Raw genomic sequence first — 17464 nt, 5'->3', positions numbered from 1 at the left:
GCCTTTTCCAATCCCTCTAAGCCCTGGAAATTGTCAAAATCTCCTTGAGCCTTGCCACGGGACTTTCTGAAGGTCCTACTATTGGGGAACAAGGGAGTCCTTAGTTAAGATTCCAGTAGTAATTACAATGACAGCTCTGGCTTTGGAGCTGAGCTCTTGGCTCCGGCAAACAGAAGTGCAACTTTAAAGTAGCCATGACTAAGGAGGTTATCTGGCAACCTTGGTGGAAGTGCTTGCATGGCAGGCTAAAAAAATACATGGAGTATCTTCTTCCTCCCTCTCCATCAAATGCTCACACTCAAAGTCTTTCCCTTTTAGTTTCTCATGCTTCAGACTTTTTTCTTAGAACAAGGTATAGAGAAATTTTTTCTTTTTATAGGAGAAAAGTGAAATTTTAAATTTTAAATGAGAAAATATTTAAATGAGGAAAACAACTTGGGTATTTTCAGAAGGAAAATTCCAATAAAGAACTACAGTTATTAATTTTCTTATTTTCAACAAAGTTCCTATTAGGTATCACATGAAATAGGACAACCTTGAGAGCATACACTATTTACAATGCATGAAAGCCAAAGACTTTATGGTAGGCAGATAGACTTGTCTAACTTTTCTTCCCCAATACAAGCACGTCGCAGACCTCCTACTTCTACATGTGTTACGGTCTTTTCACTGTGAAAGGTTAGAGAAACTCAATTTTTCAGCCTCTAATATCTCCTAATTATAAGACCTCAGTACGGAACAAATGAGAATAAGTCATCTACTTTGGTCTTATGCATTTAAGCAAGAAAATTCTATTATTCCTCATTCATTGTTCTTTATTTCTGGATAAATCATATCAAAAGTATTGAGTGCTTATGATAGGCAATAGAATAAGCTATATTATGATGTATATAGAAGTTGGTGTAAGAGTGACAAAAATGCAAAGGGTTATTTTATTGTTTCCTAACCCTGAACAGTTGTTTTTGCCATATTATCTAATGATAACGTTTACGTTTACCTGGACTTTGCACTGTAATAACTAGAAACAGAATTGCTAAAAGTGGAAATTAGTTTAAGGCTATTTCAATTATCCTTTAAGATGAAATATGTTTAGAAACATCCTCAAATGTAATACTACCTTGATTTTTTAACAATATACGTATTCTTTTTAGTAACTTCCATTTCAAGCAGGCTTTCTTTGATTATTTTTATTTGAATACAGCAAAACTTGAGGTAATGGTTTGCGAAGTGACTACCCTTTCCACCAAGGTCCCAACAGACCACATGTTGGACATCAAAGGTCTTAGAAAGTGCTGTCAAAACTCACAGGATTTGAATTGATTTTCTGACAGAAATGAGCACTTCTGTTGCACTCCTACTAGTCATTTGCTTTCTTAAACTCAGAAATATTGGTTTTTATAGTCTCTGCGACTTTTTGGCAGATGTCTAAGATTGGTCCCATAGTTTTGACAATTTGCTCTAACTAATCTGCAGCGGACTCCATGGTATTCTTGGCATTCTCAGGTTTTCATGCATCCTGCGACTTTTTCAAGGTGTCCACTGTAGTGGTTTGCATGAACCTGCACTTGGGTTTTTCTAAGACGTGGAGGCAGGCATCTGATTACTCTTTGGTGTCTTTTCTATAAAAGTCATGTAACTGAAGATTCATGATGGGATACTTCATCAAGAGTGAGAGAAGATTCCAAACACCCAACATGGTTACCACCATTCAGCAAAGACAATGATTGGTACATGAACATCTTGGAACACTTCTTTAGCAAACTGATGCAACTCCTTTACTTGCATTGGTACTTTTCTCAACCACTCTACACAAAGCTGTTGCAATTTTGGAAACTAAAAGTTTATTTTGCATTTTGTCCTTTGCATCCACTACAGGTTGCATCTCCTTAAAAATTTTGAGCATTTGTTCAATGATATCCTTAACATAACCATCTTTTTCCATAGTCATTGAGATGATCTGAGTATTCATACTGCTGTTAAACAATCTGCTAAGTGTGTATGTGAAGGAAGCAAAATCTTACAAGTGAAAGAATGTTTGGCAGCTTAAACCAGCCTCTCTTTATCCTTTTCAGACTCTGAAGACATTTCTATAACAAAAATGTTCAGCATTGCAAAACAAAGCAGAAATCCAAATGAAAACTATAAGTGCATGCATATATCTGTTATCCATAAAGAGACTCAAAGTATAATCTAAATGTGAAGATAACTCCTGTCAATGGTTGGAAAGCTACACAAGCTTTAAGGCAGAAATGATCTTGTGCTTTAATAAAAAAATAATACCAAAAATTATGAAAACAGTAGAATAGGGGTTTTTCATTGAATTTAAACCACATATCAAATATTGTGTGCTGGATCTGGAAATGGATATGCTGATATATAGAGTGACACTATTCTCAGGTATTATCCTCAATAACTATCCAATCTAGTGGAGAAGATTGGATAAAGTATTAAAAATTACACAAAGGAGCTCTGGTTCTAGTTAAAATAGAGCAAGCACACTCCATAGAATCTTTCCTGCTGATTACAACTAAAAATACTAGACCGAATATGTGTTAGGTTGGTGCAAAGGTAATTGCGGTTTTGGACTGTGAATTTCAAATCATTAGAACTAGGCTCAAACATATCTTTATTAATTAAAATAGGAACCATTACAATCAACACATTTTTGCCAATGAGAAATAAGTTTGTTTATTCCTATAGCGTACAAATCTGTGCTTCAGGATTCGACGAACTCTTGGAAAGCATTATGTGCATCCTGATGGTTGTGGAAGTGTTTTCCCTGCAAAAAGTTGTCGAGATGCTTGAAGAAGTGGTAGTCGGTTGGCGAGAGGTCAGGTGAATATGGCAGATGAGGCAAAACTTCATAGCCCAATACATTCAATTTTTGAAGCATTGGTTGTGCAATGTGTGGTCGGGCATTGTGGAGAAGAATTGGACCCTTTCTGTTGACAAGGCTGGTTGCAAGCATTGCAGTTTTCACAGCATCTCATCAATTTGCTGAGCATACTTCTCAGATGTAATGGTTTTGCCAGGATTCAGAAAGCTATAGTGGATCAGACCAGCAGTAGACCACCAAACAGTGAACATGACCTTTTTTTGGTGCAAGTGTGGCTTTGGGAAGTGCTTTAGAGCTTCTTCTCGGTCCACCCTCTGAGCTGGTCATCGCCAGTTGTATAAAATCCACTTTCCGTCGCACGCAATCTGTTCGAGAAATGGTTCATTGTTGTTGTGTGGAATAAGAGAAGACGATACTTCAAAATTACAAATTTTTACTTGCAGTCAGCTCATGATAAACCCACTTGTCAAGCTTTTTCACCTTTCCAATTTGCTTCAAATGCCAAACGACCATAGAATGGTCGACGTTGAGTTCTTCGGCAACTTCTCGTGTAGTTGTAAGAGGATCAGCTTCGATGATGGCTCTCAGTTGGTCGTTGTCAACTTCCGATGGCCGGTCACTACGCTCCTCATCTTCAAGGCGCTTGTCTCCTTTCCAAAACTTCTTAAACCACCACTGCGCTGTACATTCTTTAGCAGTTCCTGGGCCAAATGTGTTGTTGATGTTGTGAGTTGTCTCCGCTGCTTTACGACCCATTTTGAACTCAAATAAGAAAATCGCTCAAATTTGCTTTATGTCTAACATCATTTCCATAGTCTAAAATATATATAAAATAAAGAGCAAGTAATAAGTCATTAGCCAAAAAACATAGAGCGAGAAATGTGCATTAAAATGATGTATAACATAACCACATTTATTTAAGAATGTATTCCAACATCAAATAGCAGATTTCAACAACGCAAAAACCGCAGATAACTATCAGAAAACTCTGAAAGGTGGAGAACAGCAAACCTAGGAAGTAGAGAATGCAGCATTTCAAAGATTAAGATCATCTGATACAAACTCCCAAAGAGTCTGTCCTGTCTAAAAGTGCTTCTGTACTTTCATTACAACTCTTCCTCTTCTGCTATAGAGAGGAGTATTCATGTCACTAACCAATGTTCATGATCCCATCTTTCTGTATATCCTTGAGAATGCTGCTCTATCAATCATCTCCCCTTTCTCTTGTGCTATGGACTAAATCATGTCCCCCAAAATTCATATGCTAACATCCTAACCCTCAGTATATTGTATTTGGAGACAGGGCATACAAGAAGGTAATTAAGGTTAAATGAAGTCATAAGGGCAGGACCCTGATAACAACAGGATTAGTGACCATGTAAGAGGAAACACCAGACAGCTCTCTCACATGCTCTTTCCTCCATGTGAGGACATAGTAAGATGACTGCCTGCAACCCAGGAAGAGAGCCCTCCCCCAAAACTGAATGGGCTGGCACCGTGATCCTAGATTCCCAGCCTCCAGAACTGTGAGAAAATAAATTTCCTGTTTAACCACCCAGTCTATAGTATTTTGTTATGGCAGCCCAAACTGACTATTACATCTTTCATCCTCCATCCCTCCCTCTTAATTGTTCCTTTTTCTTTAACTACTACATAAACACTCAGTTCCCTACTCATTTATTTAAAAAAAAAAAAAAAAAAGAAAAGAAAGAAAGTTTGACCTTCATTTCCCTTCAAGTAATGATTCCATCTCATTCTTTCCTTTAATTCTCAAATTTCTCAAAAAAGAAATTTTTTACATCATTTTAACGTATTCTGTCCCCCATTATTTTCCTGTAAGGCACCAATAACTTCTAATTATCAATTCTGTTGGCCTATTTCCAGGCCTTAACCATCGTGAGGTCTCCGCATTACTTAAAATTACTGAATACCTCTTCCTACTTTGAAATTTTCTCTTCCTGAGGCCTCCATGATGTTGCACAACTCTGGTCCTTCTGTATCCTAAGCTTTATTTTTTTCACAGGCTTCTCTTCCTCCCTGTAGCACCAATAGCTCTCCAGTGTCCTAAGCTCAGTAAGTCTCCTAAGCCTTACCATGTCTTTGGCCCTCATTATATTCTACACTTTCTCCCTTGGAGATCTCAGCTGTCCCCATAACCACAGAAGCCATCTGAATACAGATGACTCCTAAATCTCCCCGTGTAGCCTCAGCAGTTCTCATGATCTCCAGGTTTACATTTTCAATTACCTGTTGGTCATCTCTATAGGTAATTACACCAGTATATTCTACACAATGTATCCAAAAACTGAACTTGTCTCCTCAAAAAACTTTCTCCTCTTAACATTTGCTACATTGTTGAAGCTCAAAATCCACTTTCATTTTCTCTTCTCCATATTAAATCTGTCCCTAAGACTTGTTAATTCTCTCTGAACTTATTTCTATTTATATCCCCTCCAGGGCAGTCCCATAACTACTATTCCAGTAACCTATCATCTAGACAATTTTCATAGTCTCACATTTAGTCCAGAGGTCATAAATGCAGTCCACAGGCAAAATCCAACCAGCAAATGTGCTCTGCTTAACATATGAGTTTTCAAAATTCATATATCAGTTGCCAAATTTAAAAAGTGAAAGACAGATATTTTCATTTCTATAGATTACTGAAAAAAGATTAACTGACAGCACTAAGCCCAGGTTCGTAGTTGGAAAAACTACTGAGAGCTGAAGTTGTCCTCTTTAGACTGGACATTCACCCTCTACATCCTTTTATCTTATACTAAATGTTTCAATTACTTATGCATCTTGTCTGGCTACTGTAGGCATTGGAGTCGGTGACCCATATTTATTGTCCATACCAACTAATCCAGTTTATGTAAAGTGACCTGTCTGAAATCTAAACCTCCTAGTGTTAACCCACAATCAAAAACCTTTAATGCTTCAGTATTGCCTAGAGAATAAAATAAATTTCCTGGCATGGCATTTAAGACCATCTACAAACTCCTCTCAGTGTTTCATTACTTGCCCTCTCTTCACAGCTCTCACAAATACCTTGTACCACCAGCATAGGACTAATTTTGTCCCCTGAACATTCTCCACAATTTTTTGTTCAGCTCCTTTGTTCACAGTATTCCCTGTGGATATTATCTATTCTATACCTTAACCCCTACACATCTATAGAAATCTTACTTATCCATCCTTACCTAGTTCAGATCTATTGACCACATGTGCTTTTTTATTTTTCTCCCATGTCCCTACATGGTGGATCCTAGGATACATTGAGTGCAAATTGACCCACTGGGACAAAAGTAAAGTAATATCCCACTTAGCCCTTCTTTAGGACTATAATAAGACAGCACCTTTAGATTTTACAAGTCTCCTAGCTAGCATCTTAGTTCTGTATCCTCTTCCCACCCAATAACAACAGAAATTATCACTGTTAATAAAAAGAAAAGCTACCATTTAATAAGTTTTTGCCATATATCGGCACTATGCAAGTGATTTCCATGCATTATCTCATTTAATACTTATGACAATCCATAAATTATGTATTCATACTCACATTACACCAATGAAAATATGTGGAGAGAGTAAGTGACTTTCCCAGTGTTACATGGTTAGTAAGTGGTACTTTGGGTTCATAAAATCAGATCTATCTTAATTCTAAAGCTTGCGATCTTTCTACAAAATTATACTGGACTAAGTGATTTCTCCTGCTTCTGAGGTGCCTTTGTTGTAGAGAAATCAATGGGGATTAGGACAATATCCAGAGGAAGAAGCATGGAAGACTGATATAAACTTTAAGGGAAAAGAGTCAAGCTGGTCTTTAAGGTTTTTATATTATCAAGACAATTCACCAAGATAACAAGAAAGATAGTGATAAAGAGCAGAGGAATCAGTAGCACACAAAAAAACCGACATTTGGCTATAAATATATTTGGATTTATATCTCTTGGGAACCTAAACAAGGCAATCAGCAACAGATGGAAGTACAAATGCAACAGAAGCTAAAGGAAACAATATCTGGAATAACTGACAAGATGAAATCCCCAAATCTGAGAGCTGTCATCAAAGAACCGTCTTCTCTACTAAATTCAATTAGCTCAGTGTTATAGCACTTTTCAACATTAAAGAACAGAAAAATAAGTTTTCCCACTTTATCACTCTTTCAAATTATATCATTTAATCTGTACTAATTTTATATTAATCAGGGAAATAGAAGAATTCTGAGAACTAAACCATGCAGAAATAGTCTATAAACCAGACAGGCAGAGGGACCCAGCAGAGACTAGCAAAGCTTGTAAGTCATCACATTCCACCAGAAACATCCAGATGAAACCAGATGAAAAAGCGCGTCAACAATATTGCTAAACAAGTGCTGGGACTACTGAACTCAGAAACACAGCAAGGTAAGCAACATGGATATTTCTATTAGTACTGATATAATACTCTTGTTTCTCAATACTATAGGCAATTTGAAATAACATGTCAGTCTTGAGTCCTAGCCATTAAGCATAATAAAGTAACAAAACAACTTTGTCTAAGAAGATCCCATGGCATGCTCTTTTTTCTTATTTCTCTGAAGACACCAGAGAAAATAGAAAAATGATAGCTTATATAACTGATTAAGTCAGAGAGGAAGATAAAGCAGTAAAGACATCAATTTTAGAAAGGATTAAGGATGAAATGACACCTGTGTGACTGTGTATTGTTTGCAAAGATTGTTCAATTTCCATTTATGCTTTAACATTAATATAAGCACTCAGTAGCTGTAAAAGAATGAATGTGCAATCTAATACTTGTTAATGTATAGTGTTTATGCTCCTTCATAAGTTATTACATTTAAATATCATTGGGAATTTACTGTGTGTCTCCAAATAGACTGTTCCCTTCGTGAGAGCAAGAAACATTGTCTACTATTTTTATAATAAAATATAATATAATATAATACAATACCGGGTTTTATATTAATTTTTGCTCCAAAAGACGCATTAGAGCTGATAGCCTGGTTAGATCTTATTTTCGGGGAAACACGGTATTCTTTAGAAAAAGTTACAGCAGAAAGTGTGATCATACAGTGATCAGCTTTTTATTTTTTTTAATTAAAGGCCATGGTTTTGATTTAAATTAAAGAAGGAGGCTCAGAACTAGTCAGTAGCTGTTGTTTTCTCCTGAAAAACCTCTGAGTTTACCTATATCCCGTTCCCACACTCCCAAATAAATGAACCTTGTATGATAGCCGGACCTAATATAGATAGTGAGGAAAAGTGACAGCAGAGATAAATGTAAAACCTCAGAGAGCACTAAAAATTAAACATCAAAGGTTTAGACAGGGTCATGATTTTTCTTTCTTTCTTCCTTTTTTAAATTGTTATTATGGGAAAAGTTCAAACACACTCAAATGTGAAGATATTAATATAACAAACTCCCACGTACCCATAACCCAGTTTCAAAAGTTATAAAAACAAGGTCCATCTCATTTCCTCTATAACCCTACTCCACTTTCGCTTCTATTATAGGTTACTTGAAAGCAAATCTCAGAGATCGCATCATCTCGTTGTTAATATTTTCAGTATGTATTTCTACAAAGGCAAGAACTCTTCTTTTTGAAATTTAACTGTATGCTCCCCAAATCAATATTTAACAGAATCATCTTTGACTTTGAAACACATCCAATGTCCTCCTGTAAAAATGTATTTTTGATGGCAATGTAAAAGTTTTTGGAATGCAACTTCCAACACATACCAAAAGTAATAAAAGTTTTTATTCCCGTTAATTATATAATTTTTCTGTAAATTTTTCCTGAGGAAATAATCCAGATAATTGAAGGGAGGAAAAAACTGTGTATTAAAATGTTCGTTAGACTATTATGATAGTGAAACAATTGGGGATTTATTAAATTATGGTAAAGATAGCTTATGGAATATTTTATATAACCAATAAAATGATTATAAAACTAGAAATATGGGTAAATGTTTAAGTAAATTAATGTGATATGAAAATTCTATTTACATTAAAACTTTGTGAAAATACTTATACATTCAAACAAACTTTAGAAAGGAACAACAACAAAAACACCAAGATATAGGTTTATGGGTGTTTTTCCTCCTATATTTTAAAGTGTTTATATGTCAGTGCTATTGACCTTATATTTTAAAATACTTTATCAAATCTTTTAATTTCATGTTATAATTCAACCATCTACCAAAGCACATATCACATGTCACTTTGTCCATGAAGCTTCCACTAATATTAATTTCTCTCTTTAAATTTCTACAGCACTTGACAGTCAATGTACTACTATTATTCACAAAAGTATCCTGAGGATTTTTTATTTGAATATTTGATAATCAATACATTTTCATTTTGTAAGATGGTTCCTTTCCAGAAAAATTAAAACAACTGTATAGTATCACTAAATAAAACTTAACTTTTAGATAAAATCATCAAAATATTTCTGCCTTTTCTAATATGCTCTTTAATCTTGAATGTTTACTTCTCAACTCAACAAAATTGACATGGATTCAATAAGAATCCATCTGAAGCTAGTCTCCAAATTTGTTCATTTTATGAAACAGCAAAATACATGTGATCTCCAAACTGTTTTAGCGGCAGAACACTCATCAAATTTTACCCATCCACAGCCCAAATAAAGCAACACAAGAAAGCACACTGCTGCTTCTGCATAGGCTGAGATGAAATAGGCGTGCCAGAAACCAATAGCTCCCCCTGCTGGCTAGAAATTCCCCATCAGGCTGCCCCAAGGTTCTATAGAATCTATTTCAATGAGCCACTGCAATAAAATATGCAAGTAACAGCACAAACTCTCCTGTACAGAAGTGGATGGTAACGTCCCAAAGTGAATTTTACACTGACAGGGAGTACTATCATGTGAAAGTAAATAATGTAAAAGTTCGCATTTACCATACAAAAGGTGCAGGTAATCAGAACTAGATTAAGCAGACCATTTAGCTACCTGCTGGTGCCAATCTTGAAAAGTCACTTTTAAAATGACTTTAACATGATTTTTAAAAGATTGAATTTTAAAGTCAATATTTAAAATGTCATAACTGAAAATTTAACAAGCTAGAAAAAGAATATGGTCCAGAGCTCCTTATAGGTATAGTACTATACCAGGGGGTGGGGGAGAGCAAAAAAAAATGTATACAAGTGGACACTTTGGTCAACGTTGCTCAAGCAGTAGTTCGCCGTAATCAGAAGTGTCTGGACGCTGATGGTAACCACTCTGAGCACCTCTTTAGTTGCAGAAGTCAAACATGACTTGTAGTCATCTTTTATTGTTGCATATATTGAGTATTACAATTTTAATACAGTTTTCCTTCTTAAAATGTGCATACCTTTTTTCAGCACCCTCTGTATACTGTTAGTAAGCTATCACTTAGGCATGCCTAAGCAACAACTAGGGTCTTTAAGAAGGGTGACTCCAATTAATTGAAAGGCTTTCATTTTGCTGAGTGAAGTAAGCAATTTGAGAGTCAGAACTAAATTGTCATGGGCAATAGTGGAGACACTGGACATTACCAACAATGGTTTTCCAAGAGGTGTATAACCACTCCTCTAAATATCAAGCACATATTTAAGAGTAACAAATTGAAAGAGTGCAAATCATTAACCCTCCTTGGATGACTGAATGTCTCCATATGGACCCAGTGTCAATATATATTAAAAGTGTGAGCTGTTTAAAATTTGAATTTGCACAAATCAAGCACCACCTCTATCTGTAGTTTTGAAAGACAGTACTTTCAACTTGACATGTAATTTTAAATATCTTAACTTCTTAACTAGATTAGAAATACCATGAAAGCAAGGACCATACCTTTTTCATTTTTGTGTGCTCTACAGAGCCTATCAAACTACCTTATACACTGTAAAACACTCACTACTCCATTAGATAAATTGTTACTGAATTATTAAATTGCTTCTTTCACCAGGCTCTTCAAATTTCACCTGTCCAAGAAATAATTCATTAGTTTCACCTTAAAACCCTACCTTTCCTCCACCTCATTCTCTAGCATTTATCTCACACTTGGGATAGAAACAATCTTGAACTATATTCAGTACTGGTGCAGGTAAGGTGGCAGGCCTGCTGAAGATATTTGCGTATGGAACCCTCCTAATACCCTTCCCCAAGGAAAAAAGAGCTAGGAAGGTAAGCCTGAGTCAGAAAATAAAAGTCCTTTTTCATTAGATATGAAAAATAATTCTGGGCACATCATGCTGTCTCTTACTCAAACTTTTTATTGGCACAAAATTATGGGTTGATGTCTGGATCATCTGGGTATAATAGTGTATGTGCAAGGGCTTGAGTATGTAAAGAAAGAAAATATTACTTTTGTAGTTTAAAAAGTACTGTGTCTTTGATTTCTGGTAAGATTGAATTTCTTTTCATCAATTAGCTACTATTTCTTCTTTTACTGTCTGTTCAGAGTTGTTTGCTCATTTAGCTGTTAGATTACTATTTTCCTTATTAATAACAAGTCTTTAAAAATTCATACTTCTTCATTTTTCTTAAATTTTCCCCAATTTGTGTTTAGTTCTTTTTACATGGTCATTTTTGTTAGTCAAATTTTGATATGACTTTTTTTTCCATTGGTTTCCATACAGACATTTGAAAATGATCCATTTTCTTTTAGCTATTAGTTTATTTTTTTACATATATTACGCCGATAACATTTTAAATTAACTTTTAAAGCCCCAAACTAGCTCATTATGCCAGGATCATTTATGGAATAATAATTTCAATTACCATCAATTTGAGATTCTACATTATATAGTACATCAAATATATAGAAGGATCTGCTTGGGAGACTTTTGTTCCATGAGTCCATCTACTCTTTCAAATCTGCACAATAGTGGTTAATATTGTGTTTTTATAGTATTTTTATATTTGAGGAGGAAAAAGTCCCATCATTACTTATCCTGAAAAAATAATTAGCCTCACCTGTTCAGTCTTTCAGGCATATTTTATGATTAATTTGTCAAGCTGTATTAAAACAATAAATTAATTGGGAAAAAACTGATCACTTGGAAGCATTCAACCTCCCATCCAGGAGGAAGGTTCATTTATTATGAATTCAGATAATAGCATATGATAGCTGCTAGAAATACTTTCCACTTTTTCAAACTAAGAAAGACTCCTCTTACCTTAATATCTAAATAGGGATGTAGTTGGCGATCTGATTTCAATCAGAAACCATAGTTTTCATTTCATGGGAAGATCTGAAAAGTGGGAGCCAAAAAAAGAAAAAAAAGTTTAATGGAAAATTCCTAGAAGAAAAAAGAGAAATCAAAGTTCAAATTTGTGGTTATAAAATTGCAGTTTGCAACCCAATGATGAATTTGGGGAATATTTAATAGACCCTCAACAAACGATGTCTTTATATAGAATTATTTTTCTAAGTACTGTCTTAGGGAAATTTATGTCTGTTGCTTGGATGTGTGTGCACTTGTGTATGTGTGTACTAGATCTGAATCAAAGATAAAAATGAATTTCTGACTATGATATAAGTTTATGCCACCAGGAGTATCAGTGCAGTTTTCTAAATTAAACATCATTAAATGATCATGTTCCTAATCCATTTTTTAAAAATGGTCCCCTCTCCATTCCTAAATTACATCTTTATGACTTGGAGGATAGATTATTTTCATGTTTACTTTCTTGAAAGAAAAACACCTTCACTCCGTCATTCCATGTTTCTCAGGTTCCCCATATCTAGGTTAAGAATATGGTCCTAAGATAGAGCCCAAGTTAATCAAGATATTGCTTACTCATAGAGAGAATGTGCCAGATCCCACATAGATATAGAGAACTCCATTTTCTCTTTCTTTTCTCCCAAGGGTTTAAAGGAAAAATAAATGTGCCAGGCACATAGTAAGCCTACTCAACATAAGCATATTAACATTGTTCTTACTGGGCTCAAACTTTCACCCAAATAAACTCAGAAGCACATGCTTATTCCTTTTTTCTCCGCATGGTACTCTGAGCCAGAAGTGTAAACTCAAAAGGCTCCTACCAGGCTTATTTTATTCATTCTATGGTACTCTTGCTAATTATTCCTTAATACTTCTGTGAAATGGCATTATCTTCTTTCCAAGGCTAATTCTAAATTATCTTAATGATGGCCAAGTGCAATACAGACCATTCTAAATATTTTCATTTATGAACTTTGCAAATAGAGAATCAGAGGCAGTCATGACTGCACTGTCCCTCGCGCCATGCCCATTTTCTCAAGTGAGATTTTAATCCAAGGCATCTTAACTGTATAGTCTCATCACAAGGATTTTTTGTAAAGATTCTATTGTTATATTTGCCTTTCAATGTCCCTTAGGTTTAGAGAACAAGTAATTTGCCTGTAAAGATATAGTGATTTAAATATTGCAAATTAAGTCACAAATTAATATTGTAAATTAATTCAAACAAAATTATATATAAATAGCCCTGTAAACTCAGAGATCTTAATATTTTTCTGGCCCTACTAATTTAACTCCAAGTATCAGAGAAATAAATCTGGACGTTCTTTGCAGTGTGGTGACCAAAAGTTGGAGAAATAAAGGAGCACCGGTTATCAAGAGCTCACCATTTCCAACTGTGTTCTGTTTCAAATGTTATTAGACATTACTTGGAAATAATCACATTTATTTATTAATAATCAGATGCTTGATAAACACAAGTATTTCCTATCTACGACTTCACCCACCACAAAGTGTAACGATGCCTTAATTAACGCATCAATAGGTTATATTCTGGTGCCCACATTTCCACACACTGACTCCAAGTTTCATAAAAATAATTGTTTTCAAGAACCCATTGAGTTTTCTGAGGAATTCCTTACATAGCACATTGCTGCTTTGCTATTCATGAAGTAAAAGGTTTCCTGGTCAAATCTAAGCAGACAGGAGATATTTTTCAAGATTTTTAGTGAAAATTTACCATTTTGTTTTTCAGAGATCATATCTGAAATATGGCTCACAGTGACTTACTCTACCCAGACAACCCAAGGAGGCGGGAAGAAGTAAACCATCTTCACCAACAGCTCCTTGACTGCTTGTCTGACAGCTTCTATGCCACCAATAAGTTGATTGGGGTTTTAAATACGCATTTGGGGTGCAGGCTGGCTTCCATTGAGATGAAAAGAGATGGCACCATCAAAGAAAACTGTGATATCATCATCCAAGCTGTGATGAAAATCCAAAAGGAATTGCAAAAGGTTGATGCAGCACTAAAAGATAAACTAGAGCCTACCCTTTATAGAAAACTTCAGGATATTAAGGAAAAGGAAACAGAGAAAATTGCAATTGTACAAAAGGTTATTTCAGTCATCCTGGGAGAAGCTACTTCTGCAGCCAGTGCAGTGGCTGTTAAACTCGTGGGCTCAAATGTCACAAGTGGCATAATTAACAAGTTGGTCACTGTGTTAGCTCAAATTAGTGTTTCCCTCCTTGGTAGTATAGGAGTTGCTGTTCTTGGCCTTGGCATAGATATGATCTTCCGTGCCATCCTGGGAGCAGTGGAGAAAACACAGCTTCAAGCAGCCATCAAAAGTTATGAAAAGCATCTGGTGGAATTCAAGTCAGCCTCAGAAAAATATCATCATGCCATTACTGAGGTCGCCAACACAGTGGAACACCAAATGAAATAAATAGCCACTTTATTTGCCACTGGAATATTTTCTGCTTCTCTCTCAATAACAGTGCTTTGTTTCTTTGATTAGGTTTATTTTCCATATGCTTCCAACAGATACATAAGTACGGTAAACAACCTGGAAAGAGGAATTACAGATGCTAAAACTAGATGACTCGAGAGTTTTGCATCAACAATGAATGCCTGGATCAGTTGGTACTAGATCCTGTGAAATAGAAGATTATATCCGAAGATTCTTCTCACTCTGCTATCAGGTCAACATTAGCGTAAATGATATTATAGAGCAGGAGGTGTATGGGGTTACCTTTTCCTTTTTTAATTCCCTATCAAAATTCTTAAAATTTACATTGAATGCAGAAATTTTCATTTCTACTTCAGACATCATTTAGTTCTATGGGGACATACTTAGTAACTTCTGACTGAACACAAACCACAGGCCTTCTAAAGGAATAGAAATACTACCATAAGTTTGACCATCAGTTTAAATTCAACTTTCTGTAAACTGGAAGAGACTGAAATATGGCTTGTAACAATCTACTTCAACGATGAAAGGAGGCAATGGTTCTGGAAACTTCTAATTATACACTATAATTTGGATGGATTTTTAAAAGACAAAATTTAAAACTAAAAAGATAAAAAGGTTTTGTTTCTATAATTTCAACCAACCTGACCAACTGTGGTGTGATGATTAAATATCCCTCAAGTGAATGTTTGAACACTCTGGAACATTTAAAAAACAAACAAAGCAAATCCCAGCTACACATGCATAAAATGCATCTAGGATACAGGAGAGGAAGTAGCAACTTTTAAGAATTTTAGAGGAAAGTCATAATTTATTACCTTATGATTTTTCAGAAAAAAGAAATTTCATTTTCAATACTAGCAGAATGGAGGAAGTTGTCATTGTATATAAAGCTTTAGGTGGCCCATTTCATTAATTACCTACTTTCAGAAAAATCTAGAGGCTATGGAGGCCTAATGGTTCAGTTGAATTTCTGAAGATGCACGTGTTTGTTTCCTAAATCCTGCACCAACTTTTAATTCCCATTGAGGCTCTCAGATTCTACTTGTAAAATTATTAATAAGCTGTTGATGCAAGAATGTGTTATAGTTGATTCTTGAAATTTGAAAATTTCAGCATCTTAAAAATTAAAATATCTAGATGAAATACTTGAATTTTTCAAATGTAATAATTTTCTTTCTATCATTATTTTTTAAAATTCATTGCAAAACATCACAATTTAGTTCACCTGCAAAATTAAACTTTTTTATTACCTGATTTATAAGCTTTAAACTACAAGATCTTTTTATTGTTCTTTCTGGGACTCAAAATTCAGTCTAAAATCAAATCAAGAATTTCCTAAGACAAAGGTTAGTTTAGGAAAGGGACAAATGTATAGTTAAGTGCACATTTAAATATTCTGCTAAAAGTTACTATGTATCTGCATCAGTATTTTGTACTATTTATAATTGATATTAAGAATTGGCCTATATCTAACATATTTTCCTATCAGGGATATTCAGATTAAGATCAGAAATAAACAAGCGTCTCCTTTAACAATAGAATTTTTAAATATAAAAAGTTTCCTTCAAGGTGAAAAGACAGGGGAGGTGTCATAGAGAAAAAGCGGACAGAAAAGGAAAGGACGAAGAATGGAGCTAAGGAAATAATCCCGCATGTACAGTGACATCATAGAGGATTTTGGGCTGGTGAAAAGACCAGAAGCCAGTATAACCTCGCCCGTCGTAAATGTAAAACTAACAGCACATGTATCCCATTTCCTTTTCAAAGTACTAATCCTGTAGATTAGCAATCTGGCCCTGTAATATGGGCACTGATTTGCTCAGGGCTACAAAATGTTCTGTGTGACTATAAACTACCGAGCTTTCTGACGGTCAGGACTCTAGCACAGCGCAAACACAGTAGCAATTATTATTTGGGAATTCGTTTTCAAACAGACACTCCCAAAAGATCGCACTAGCCTACGTCACGAAAAAAAAGAAAGTCATAGAACTAACACAACTCCAAGAGGCCGAAAGAGCACAACACACCTTCTAGCTTATACTCGCCGGGCTCGCGCAGCGCAATAAATGAAACTCCCGGAAACTAGGTCAGAATGCCGCCTTTCCAAGAGCGGCTTATAGCCGATCTTATATCCGAGCGGCTTCTTTTTCTTATTTCCATTGGTCTACGGAAGTGTCAATCAAGGTGCTGCGTAATGAGGGCGGGCTCTTAGTCGATAACCAACCAATTCGGTACTGTATTGGAGCGGAAGAGACTCTGGTCCTGGAGTTCTTTCTATGGTTCTATGGGTACTTTCTATGGTTCCAGGGCGGAGAAACCCTGAGTTCGTCGGCCTACAGGGATAGGAAGTGACGTAGGAATGGCGGAGGGGCGCGAGGTTTCAAGATGGCGGTTGCTGGATAGCTGACCGGGAGGCAGAGGTGAAGGCCCCTACCAAGTACAAGAGGCCGAAAATCGTCCTCTCCCCGCTTCTTGTAGGCCTAGAGCCCAGCAGAAGTGTGAGTGTGCGGGATTGTGCCAATCGGATTCTTCATCTTTCCCGTTCCTTCGTGGGGCACGCGCGGTTGCCTCGGGGACACAAGGCCTCGGCCCCGTTTTTCCTCTCCGCGGTTGGGTCCCCCGGGTAGCCGACTGGAGGATCCCCGAGCCTGGGGCGGAGCGGCGACCAGCGCGGTTAAGCGGCTGACTCCCCCAAGTCGGTTAGCGCCGCCTCCTGTCTGTGCACGTTGACTGCTCGTCGATAGCCTTAGGTTTGATGTTTGTACTTCGAGTCAGGTTCAACCGTCGCTATGGTTTCGGCAGTTGCAGCTACTGTTGGCCTTTGGTGGATCCGGGCCCCGTCCCCTTGGAGCTTCTTTGGTTGTCTAGAGGTCCCCCCACGGTTTTGTGGCCCGATTTCCCTGTCGCTTCTGTTTCAAGACATAATGGCAGTTTGCGCAGACCA

At 36.2% G+C, this 17464-nt stretch overlaps 3 protein-coding genes across 4 annotated transcripts in view; 1 reads left to right on the top strand and 2 right to left on the bottom strand.

The window, feature by feature from the left end:
- PDE6H (phosphodiesterase 6H) overlaps positions 1 to 16611 on the bottom strand; it is a 149935-nt gene extending 133324 nt beyond the window's left edge. Inside the window, exons 1-2 of the mRNA XM_088798136.1 lie at positions 16548 to 16611; positions 11999 to 12073 (exon numbers count right to left, since the gene is read on the bottom strand). The gene's annotated coding sequence lies outside the window, so the exon portion shown is untranslated. The remainder of the gene's footprint in view (positions 1 to 11998; positions 12074 to 16547) is intronic.
- Positions 396 to 16611, bottom strand: C1H12orf60 (chromosome 1 C12orf60 homolog). Its single transcript, XM_088798120.1, is given in 7 exon segments — positions 396 to 1667; positions 1669 to 1719; positions 1721 to 1782; positions 1784 to 2034; positions 2037 to 3652; positions 11999 to 12073; positions 16548 to 16611. Coding segments are annotated over 5 exon segments (747 nt in total). The 5' UTR covers positions 2110 to 3652; positions 11999 to 12073; positions 16548 to 16611; the 3' UTR covers positions 396 to 1357.
- Positions 4559 to 16554, top strand: SMCO3 (single-pass membrane protein with coiled-coil domains 3). Of its 2 annotated transcripts, none has more exons than XM_019744748.3 (2): positions 4559 to 7242; positions 13800 to 16554. In XM_019744748.3, the coding sequence occupies exon 2, from the start codon at positions 13816 to 13818 to the stop codon at positions 14491 to 14493; it is 678 nt and encodes a 225-aa protein (XP_019600307.2). In that variant the 5' UTR covers positions 4559 to 7242; positions 13800 to 13815; the 3' UTR covers positions 14494 to 16554. The 2 variants fall into 2 exon arrangements, with proteins under 2 accessions (XP_019600307.2, XP_019600308.2); XM_019744749.3 differs by lacking the exon at positions 4559 to 7242 and adding an exon at positions 10836 to 11003.
- Positions 16612 to 17464: the final 853 nt, after the last annotated feature.

The sequence above is a fragment of the Rhinolophus sinicus genome, chromosome 1 (assembly GCF_057876585.1).
Source record: "Rhinolophus sinicus isolate RSI-liver-muscle chromosome 1, RSI-T2T, whole genome shotgun sequence".
NCBI lineage: Eukaryota > Metazoa > Chordata > Mammalia > Chiroptera > Rhinolophidae > Rhinolophus > Rhinolophus sinicus.
The sequence above is the reverse complement of the archived record's forward strand: the minus strand, read 5'-3'. Positions and strand labels throughout refer to the sequence as shown.

Excerpts from the sequence above, each read along its gene's own strand:
- SMCO3 (XM_019744748.3), top strand. The coding sequence starts at position 13,816 with ATGGCTCACAGTGACTTACTCTACCCAGACAACCCAAGGAGGCGGGAA.